The 10,106-nt window shown below is 46.8% G+C and overlaps 1 protein-coding gene across 1 annotated transcript in view; it reads right to left on the bottom strand.

The window, feature by feature from the left end:
- Nucleotides 1-1,107: 1,107 nt before the first annotated feature.
- Nucleotides 1,108-10,106, bottom strand: part of PSMD13 (proteasome (prosome, macropain) 26S subunit, non-ATPase, 13) — an 11,633-nt gene continuing 2,634 nt past the window's right edge. The window contains exons 2-13 of the mRNA XM_009880570.1: nt 9,885-9,963; nt 8,983-9,017; nt 8,849-8,904; nt 8,425-8,468; nt 8,075-8,161; nt 7,018-7,189; nt 6,449-6,528; nt 6,242-6,367; nt 5,473-5,535; nt 4,430-4,510; nt 2,664-2,780; nt 1,108-1,918 (exon numbers count right to left, since the gene is read on the bottom strand). Coding sequence (XP_009878872.1) covers nt 1,823-1,918; nt 2,664-2,780; nt 4,430-4,510; nt 5,473-5,535; nt 6,242-6,367; nt 6,449-6,528; nt 7,018-7,189; nt 8,075-8,161; nt 8,425-8,468; nt 8,849-8,904; nt 8,983-9,017; nt 9,885-9,963 — 1,036 coding nt within the window. The 3' untranslated portion in view covers nt 1,108-1,822. The remainder of the gene's footprint in view (nt 1,919-2,663; nt 2,781-4,429; nt 4,511-5,472; nt 5,536-6,241; nt 6,368-6,448; nt 6,529-7,017; nt 7,190-8,074; nt 8,162-8,424; nt 8,469-8,848; nt 8,905-8,982; nt 9,018-9,884; nt 9,964-10,106) is intronic.

The following is a 10,106-nucleotide window of genomic DNA, read 5'->3' as shown; positions in this document are numbered from 1 at the left end:
AGGGACGCCTATTTCCCACTCCAGCTTCTACCTTGCACAGTGGCAGCGCAGGGCAGACACCAAGGAACCACTCAGCGCTAGCAAGGAAGCAACAATCAAGTTATATTGCTAGCAGGGAAATACTCAAAGGCTGTGAGTGACATGTGAAGTGGTCTGCAGTCTGGGTGCTGCACGTCGGACTCTTCTTCCTGCATGAAGAACCTCTCCACCCCCCAGATTTGGTTTACACACCAAATTTCCCAAGTTATTTGTGTTAGGGAAGCAGCCAGCCAGCACTTGCTGGCACACGGGAAGGTTTGGGTGCCAAACAATACTTCCAGGTACCTTGGGAAGGCCCCAAAACGACTGTCCTAATTCACTTAGACCGCAGATCTCCACCCTCACTGCAGAGAGCTGCTCAGAGGTTTACCTACAAACCAGCGCTCCCCACAGGGCAAGAGGGCTCTCAAAGGACTCTCGGAGAGGACTTAGTGCCCTTCCAACAGTAAGGCTGCAGGGCTTTTTGACACTCACCCAAAGTGAGTGCAGCCCCGCGGCTGGCATTCCCTTTACTCCTAACATGCCGTGACATGACACGACTAAGGAGACTGCGCTTTTTGAAGCCCTCTTCCTGTCCTCAACTGTGAAATAAAGGAAACCTTTCCCGATCCACATGGATACTTGGAGGTAGCCCTCAGCTCAGACCTGCATTTGTTTCAAACTCTCGATGCGCACCATCATCTTCCATCCCTACAAGGACATCACAGCAGCAGTAGAGCAAAACACTTACGTTACAGAAAGCTTTTATAGTGGCAGTTGTGAAGAGGCAAAAGGAGAACAGAAATTGCTGTCTCAGGCCTTATTTAGGTGTTTTCCATCAGTAATGTTTACTTGACCTGAGAAAAGGTGTCAGGCCCACAGCCTCCCACGAAAGAAAGGAACTTGACAATAAAGCACAACGTAAAGTAAACCAGATACTAATCCCACTGGTGATGATCAGACTGTTTAAATCTGCGTTGTTGGTGGACAGGGGGGGTTTTGTAACATGAACTTATAAGGAAGCGTATTTTTAAACGATCTGAGGCTCAACTGCAAGTTACGAAGACAGCAAACACAGAACTACAGAAAAGGGAAGGCAGAGAAGTTTATTCCAGCAATACTGCCGCACCTCACTTTAGCACGTGTTCGTAAAAGACAACCACCCCCAAAAGTATATAAAAACACATCCACTAAACGGTAATCCTGGAAAAAACCCTTTGATGGAGTAAACACTCCCACTACTGCAGATGAGGAGGAGGGGTTGTGGAGGAAGAGGGCAAAAGGAGAAGCCGATTTCAGTAGTGCTGCCTTTGGGCAGGGGCCGGGGCAGGGGAGAGGGGCTGCCGGGAAGGGCACGTCTCCTAAGGCCAACACCGCTGAGCAGGACCACGCACGGGTCAGGCACCTCTCTAGCACGTTTTCACAAAGGAGCTTCCGCTGCCCCCTTTCCCAGAAAACAGCCTCCGCTCCTCTAACACGCAACCAGCACCACATCCTCCCACAGAAGTGTGATAACAAGACTGATAAATCAACCACTGCGGAGCCTCTGCTCTCCTTTCATGAGAGCAGGATGGGAGCTCTCGTGGTCAGTGCCACTAATGTTAGCGCATAGGGAAATCTTGACTCCAAGCACCAAAGGGTTACACAGCAAAAGGCCACTTACTCCTCCGAACAAGCGTCAAAAAGCTGCTCTCCCCTCTGCCCACCCACCCCCCTTCAATATAATTCAGTACAGAGTCAGTGGTCTGAGTGCCGCCGGCGTCAGCAGCAGTAGAAATTACTCTCCCGGGGTAGTGCAAGTCCTCTATGTTAGGATGTCATGAGCTTGGTGCTCCACCAACATCTCCATGCTCCTCACATCCGTGCACCAGAACTCCAGGCGGTCTTTCATTCCTTTGATCTGCAAGGCAAGCCCACAAGAACTTTAACGCCTCATCTACGGGAAATACCGATAGTCAGCTTCAAGGACAAACCCTTGAGATCCCAACCAGCTTCTCAAAACCTCATACACCTAGAAAAGATGCTACTTAACGTCTTTCACCATCAAACCGGCAATGTTTAAAGTTAAATCGCAATGCACAAAAGGAATTGTTTGCAGCTAGTGTTCCATGTACTAATTTTTTTTTTTTTTAAAGGTAAAGACCCCCCTATACAGTCTCCTAAAACATTACAGGGATGAACTTAAGAAGTTTCACCTTTGTCACTCTGAACTTCTCAAGACAACTGCGCCACCTACAACCCAGAAACCCCAGGATTTTGTTTCACACATTTAGGCTTGCAGCAGCCACACGGATGCCTGCATCCTTCTGGAAAACTGTCATCGCACTTGTGGTTTATGGTGGTTTGTGCGGCTTTCAGAGGGAATGGTCACTAAAATCCTATTTTATCTCCTGACAGGTTTCTAACTACTTAGTGCAGCCCACAGACACAAAATGCACCATATACCCAAGGTAAGAGCTAAAGGCAGCAACGTAGAAAGGAATGAGGAAAAGCTGATGTACGTCCTCATTCCCTGAGCATCTTCAAGAAGCGCTAAGGAGACTAATTCTCAGACAGTGACCCTTCGCAGTTCTTATTTCAATTTCTAGGTCACCTCACACAAGAAAGCAAGGCAGTACTGCCTTAATATTCAAGCTGGTCGTTACCTGTTGTAGATCCAACACGCGTGGTTGTACCCATGTCATGTGCACCTTCTTATCAACTTCATCAATACTGCCCTTTACCAAGCCTACCGAGAGCGCCTTCATCACCAGCAGTTCCACCTAAAAATCAAAAATAACAATTCAAGGAAACAATTGAGAATCACCCAGTTTCCCCCGAGATGAATAAAACCTTGAAATGGCACTAGCTTGTGGGAGACTGTTTACTGCACACAACAAAACCAAGAGCAGCTGCAGCCTCTCACACCCATCCTCTTTTAGGTTATAACACTGCTTTGAGACTCAACGTCTAAATATACAGAAGAGATTTCCCTCCCCCAAGAGCAGATTTCTTTTCTTTTCTCCAAAATCCCAGGAAGAACAAGGTAATTGGAAAAAGTCAACATGGATTTACCATGGGTAAGATATGCTCAACCAATACTATTGCCTTTTTAAACTAAATAACTTGCTCTGCGCTCAGAGTGCTGTAGGTGCCCTGTACCCTTCTTTTAGCCAAGTGCTAAACAAGACCTTCTACCACATCCTCGTTGACAAGTTCGTAAGCTACAGAATGCACAGAAAGACCACAAGGTGAATGCAAAGCCTGCTAGACTGCCGAGCTCAAACGGTAGTGGTTAGTGGCTTGAAGCCGAACAAGCAGCCGGTCCCGAGTAGCATCCTCGGGGGTTGACACTGGGTCTGACACTGCTTCATTATCTTTAAGCTGGCTGGACGACAGTTTCACAGATGACACCCAAGCGGCAGGGAGAGGTGGGCGTGCTGGAAATAAGAGCTACCACGAAGAGACCTCAATAGATTGGGCTAACGCCAGTCCCATGAAGCACAGTGAAGATACACACAGAGTCCTGCACCCGAGATCGAACGACCCCAGGCAACAGCCCCGAGGGGGCTCTGCCTGCGGAACGCTCTGCATACACTCAGAGTACACTCTGACGGAAAGGAGCAGAGTCGGGGGGGACAGCAAACTGCCCAAGAGCCAGGGGTGCGTCCCTCGAGCAACGAAGGGGAACTGTGTCCCGGTCCGCACCGACAAGAACACAGCAGGTCAAGGGATGAGGGTACTCCGCTCGTGGCGTACCCGCACCACCCTGTCCAGTTTTGCATCACCCCTTTTCAGCTTAAGGGGGGGCACTGCAAAACGGGAGAGAGAGTCTAGCGAAGGGCCACCAAGATTAGGAGGCTGAGAACTTGGCATTACGATGAAATTTTCTTTGTTCAGCCTAGGTAAGCGGCAGCTCAGGGACACCTCACCACAGCCTTCCCACACCTAAAAGGCGGTAACACAGAGGAGAAGAGGTACCGTTTTCAGAAGGATAAACAGTGAAAGGACAAGAGACCACAGGCAGGATTTGCTTTAGGAGGGATTCCATCTGGATAACAGAAGAAAATTCTTCACCGTGAGAAAAATTAAACATCGGTGACATTTCCCCTCGCTGGAAAGACTCAGGAGGGCTTGGCCGGGCCCTGCATAACCCAATCCAAAGGCCTGCTTTCCAGAGCAGGTGGGAACAGATTACCGACACAGCCCTCTTCCAACTTCAGACTATGGCTAAAAATCTTCAAAAATTCATTTCGCAAGAAGCAGGAGCACCAAGCAGTTAACTCCTCCTTAAAAAGGCAAAAAAGTTCTCCAAATGCACAACAGGGGAGAACATTTCTACTGCGTGTTCAGCTACAGGAGTAGGTCTATCCAGACACTTGTAGATCTTCACAACTTAGACATTAATAAGTTTGTCTAAACCAGAACTCACCTCATTCACAGTGACTTTGGCACTCTTAGCAATCTCTTCAAAAGTGAGCTGTCTGTGATTGGCCGGTCGGGTGAAAGTCATCTGAATTCAAGTAAACAAAACAAAAAAATAAATCCCACACAGTTGGGTTTTCTTCCAACAGTGCACACAGCTTCCCTCGTACTGCCCTGCTGAGCTCTCACGCTGCAGTAGCAACTGCGTTTCTCATATTTAATCAAAATGCTTCAAAGAAAAACGCATTTACATCAGCAGAAAGAAGCAGTACCCCTCCCTGCTCCACACACACCTTGCTGCTCCCAGCAGCAGATTTCCTAGGCAACACCATAATCTCCAAATAAAGCAGATCAAGCTGTGTTGAAATGCCTCAGCACGTATCAAATCCCTGAGATAACACAGTGCCTATAGGTGGTAAAACTCCTTCACAGTAAAACACTAGGAGTGGAATATATATACACGTTAACATACACACATATTGGTATGTGGGTGTGTATAAATACGCGTTATGCCCCAGACAATTCAATACTTAAGGTTTTGAAAAAGACCCAGGGTCAAGGAGGTTTATACACCAGTGTTATTTGATAAGAACACAGCCAAAGCCTTCAAGTGACAGGAAACGAACTGTTTCAACATTTAGGGTTACCTATCAGGGAAATGATTTTCAATCCTTAGGAAGTTCAGATTTTAACGGTGTTCTAGTATAACAAAAGGTTTCTAAAACAGAGTTATCATTTCAGATACCCTCCTCAAGATACAAAGCTTGCTCTTTTGTCCCCGCCCCCATATCCTGCCTGGAAGAGCACACCCTCGAAATTGCAAAGAAGCAGCACAGCACACGGCTTTTTCGCCCGGCAGTACTTGCCTTCTGGCACCCCCTAGGGGCACAAGTTGCAGTCAGCTATTTATACCCGCGAGTTTCCGCCCGAGGAGCGAAGCAACGCAGGCAGCAGAGGACAGAGTATTTAACAGCGCTACCCCCACCAAGAGGTGGTTGGGGCAGCCCCTCTCCGTTTCCCACATCTAACACATCACAGCTCTCAGCTCACCTCCATAAGACACAACAGCTGAATCTTCTGCAGCAGAAGTGCTTCATTAGCAGCCAGATCGGGCTGTAATGGGACGAACGGAACACGTAAGTTCATTATTACTTTTCCCCCATCCTCCCGGGGGAGAGCAGCACGCTACACACAGGAGTAAGCCACACGGGGACCCACTGCCCTCATTTACGAGGGAAGAAGCCGTTACAACCCACCCACTACCTGGTACTGGTTCCATAAAACGAGTTATAAGAACTGCACAATTATATGCAGCACTTCACAAGACAGACAACCTTTTACCAAGCGCCACAGCCTCGCACAAGCGGCCGTACAAGTCCACCTGTAAATTACCACTATGTCAATAATTTCTGGTATAGCCAGTAGAGTTGATATCCAACACTACCGTTTTCCTCAAACCTCTTAGAACACAAGGGAAACCCACTATTTCACATTGGAAGCAGTTTAGTACTGGGAGTGAATGGTATTATAGAAACTAAATCAGTGATTATCTTCCTGTGCAGGACCGCATCACGTTTTCATCTGCTTTCCCTTTGGATCACAAGAGATTTCTCTTTACTTCTTTCAATCAACCAGACAGAGGGAAGCCAAAATAAAACTAATGATGCATATGAAGGTGAAAGAAACAGTGCTCTGCTATGATTAAAATTATAGCAACGCACCAGAGTCAGGAATTCTTAAGCTAAATGCCCACAGAACCTAAGTGTCCACTGTAAATGCTGAGGTAGGCCTTAAGCAACACAGCAACTCGTTCACTCACCTGCTGACCCCACGCCGACTTCAAAGCCTGAAATGTCTCTACATTACCACTGTTGAAGGCATAAAGTGTGTCAATCAGCCACTGCCGATCAGTGTTTCTCAGGGACTCCAGGACAGGGTGCATGAGCTGCAGAAACCAGGCAGGACAGTGTTAACAGGGTAAAATCAATTCCTGATACTCAAGTGAAGCAACGGCGCATCAACTTACCAGCTCCCCAAAGTTATAAACGCCTTCTCCCAAGAGCCCTGCCAGTCCCAGGGTAAAGGCTCTCTCCTGCTGCTCTGATACTGAAAAAACAGAAAGAAAACCCACAACCAAAAAACCCCAATCAACAAAACCAGTCTGGATGAAGCAGCAGTCTAAGCGGCATCAACCCCTCCCTCACCCTCCTCTCTGTGCCTGTATTAAATCCTTCTCAGCCCTCCTTCTCATCCTCCCCCAAGCCTGAAATTGAGAAGCCTGCAGTAACCACAGCAGCAGCACAAGAAGGCCACTTTTTGAATCTACATTGAAGATTTTTGGGAACTAGAACAAACTATCCCTGCTGGTGGGCGTAGTTCCCCCTCCCATCACCTCAACACAGCTTAGGAGCAGAATCCTCCTCGGCCATTCTTCTTGTGGGCTCCTCCTCTTTCTAGCTAGATCCTGGCCCGGCTACGGCAGATTCAAAGTGCCGTTGAGAAAACCTGTTCTCTGCCAGTGCATTTATTCAGATTGAAGCGATAAAACAGAGAATGAAAACTGGGACTTCCTGCGCTTGGCAAGGGAGGAGTTACCCGGCAGATCTTTAACATCAATGCAACCCAGAAACCGCAGAGCATCCTTATAGTACGAGGCGTGGTTCCCAATCGTCTGGTAGTACTTGCTGGAGAGGTCATAGAAGCGGCTGTGAACTGAAGTCACCCCAGGCAGATTGTTGAGCATCTCCTCAACCTCCTCAATGGTCTCCTAGAGGAGGGTGAAAACCTGTTTGTTACAGGCGAAGGTACAGCTCCCACACCCCCGTGCGCCCAGCCTGGCAGCGCACCCTCTACGCGGTACAGCAGTCTTGTGTGGTCCAGAAGTAACATCCACGCAGCAGTAAAGCAGATGAGACCACAGTCAAAGCCACTACCACAGCATTAAAAATAAAGCAATGGCATTCTCCCTTTACATAGTAATCAGGTTAAAAAAAACCAAAAAACAAAAAACAAACACCAAACCAACCCTGTGGCTACACTTATACACATACACACCTTTTATACATGCTTATACCCACCAAACCCAACAAGCTTTGTACGTGCTCTAAGAGCCATAAAGCTGCACTGCATAGAAAAAACCCCTCATCTTAGGTTTAAGACATGGTTCTAAAAAAAGCCAAGAGATGAAATAAACAACATGCTTAGCACAGGAAATGATACACCAATTCAGTCACCGTTAGCGCTCGCCAACAAGCAGCACGTACGCTGTTGAATTCATGAGGCCCTCTAAGCTCTGCACTGGAATATATCGAGATATTTTTTCCCCCCTCTCGCCTGCGCTCTGCACACCAACAGCTGCAGCAATCCGCTGCAAGGCACCCACAAGCAACAGCACCTCAAAGGCTATATGCATCAGAACCTTACTGAAACGTCAGAGATTTGGCCGTAAATACTACACATGCGCTTTTATGGCCTACAAGATGTACAGCAGAACCACGGGTCTTCCTGGAAACCCCACAAGCTGCAAATTTATCATCTTCTCATTCAAAACTGAAGCACAGACACAGGCAGGTCCATGCTGTAGTAACTGCTGAAGTGCGTCACAGTGCTCCAAAATATCCAAACACTCGAACTATTCAAGTCACCCCCTCACCTTGGTAACCTGCAGGTCTCCAATGTTCAGCTTGAGCGCCCCAATGGCCGTTTTACACAAGATGACAGCTTCATCACTGCTTTTTACCTGCAGTTACGCAAAGATACATGTTCAGAGAGTGCTACCCTTGCAGCCAGGTAGGCTCTTGAAACCTAGACTGCGTTGGTTACATTTCATTTGTTACCATGTTCCCGCATTAAAATACAGAGTTGTTTGCTGTGAAAAGGAGTAGGCATTCTCCAGCGCAGGTTTCAACATACACATATCTGCCTCTTCAGCTATACCATATATGCTCATATGCAAAACGATTCCTGCAGGTGGACTATCAGAGAGAGCAGTTTCAAAAATACCTTTTCTCGAGTCTTTTCCAGAAAAGTAAGGGCCACATTGGGATCTGAAGTAGAGGGGAAAAAAAAAAAAAAAAAAAGCAGCAATATCAGGAATTCCCATGAAACTAAAATCTCAACCTAGAAATATATCCTTTTACTGGACTCATGAAGACTGGAATATATTTTTTCTATAGCGTACTGCTCCACCTTCAAAAGGTGCTACTACCGTAGGCCGGGCCTTCTGCGCATCAGCCATTTCTCTAGCAGAGCAGCGGACCTGCTACTCTATGAGCAGCAATTATAAGCTTTTTGAGTCAGAGCTTTCCCGTTTCAATACACCAGAAAGACAATAGCTTAACATTGAAGATTTAGCTGTTACTATTAACTAGTCAAATTTCACAGGCATCAGTTGCTTCAAAATACTGTAACAGGGAAGGACGCTTACCTGTCATCTGTCTGACTACATGGAGAATGATTTCTACCAGGGACAAGGGGTTCACCCTAGAACAAAAGGCTCATGGTCAGAACAGTCTCAATCAGCAGCAGGTTACCTAAAAACTTCCAGGCAACCGAACTCACCTGTGTTCAAACTCACTGATGAAGTTCTCATACAGCTGTAGGCACAAAGATATCGACAGTCAGGGCAAAAGGATATTTCGTTTCATCTACGACACTCGCTTTTCACTGTATTCCAATTCATTCTTCCAACAAAGTAGTGGGCATCCAGTACAGAAATGTCTACGCTGTACAGAATCCAAGACCCCAAAATTGCTCATTTTAGATAATTCTATCTCTGCAGCCTCCTTCCAACTGCAAGGAGTGATTCAAGAAACTCACAAGCTAGCAGGCACTACGGCACAACACCGCCCTCCTACAGGCTGGCCTGGTGTATGTCTTCAGTTGTCGCTGTACAATAAGCACGGGCCTAAAGCTTTCCAGTATCTCCTTGCAGACGTTTGGGAAAGAGACCGTCTCTAGAAACCCATGGCACTTTATCATGGAAATAACTACTCCTCAGAAACTGAATGTTAACCTAAAACCACAAAGGAGCACGAAAGTACACGATTACCTGTAGCATACAGACAATTATCTTCATAAGTGGAAGAACCTCCCAGACAGTGGGTGAAACACCCCACCGAATACCTTGAAGTATTTGTAAACACCTGACAATCCTACACTTGCAGCTGTAAACGCCCTGTTACAAAAGGGAAAGAAAAAGGCTCTCTCTCCCCCCCAAAACAAAAGTGAATAAAATTAAAGAATAATTTTGAAGCCTCTAAAATCGACACATTTAATTTGAGCAAAATTTTCATACTGCACAATCACATCTAGCTCATAAACCCCAGAAAGCTGAATTCACCTAGCTTAATAATTCTCCAGAGACAAGTCACAGACTGCTTATTTTTCGCTAGTAAAAAAAATACCATCATTTGGTTTTGCTATGGAAAGATAAAACCCCTGGCAACAATCAAGCACTTCACCTTGATGAGTCCATCTCCTTGGGCAAAGCAAGGGTCCTGAACAAAGTCCAAAACTTGCAGAGTCAGCTGGTGCCAAAGCCTTAAGAAACAAGAAGGTCACTCGGTGAGTTCACACTTTACACCAGCTCTTGCCATGTCCCGTACTTCACACTCCACACCTGCCGAGCCCGCCCGTCTCCGCGCCTGCTGTGACTAATGACAAATGGACGTGAACACCGGTGG

Source organism: Charadrius vociferus, unplaced genomic scaffold (genome assembly GCF_000708025.1).
Source record: "Charadrius vociferus isolate BGI_N301 unplaced genomic scaffold, ASM70802v2 scaffold843, whole genome shotgun sequence".
NCBI lineage: Eukaryota > Metazoa > Chordata > Aves > Charadriiformes > Charadriidae > Charadrius > Charadrius vociferus.
Note: the sequence above shows the minus strand (reverse complement) of the source record. Positions and strands in the feature narration are given on the sequence as shown.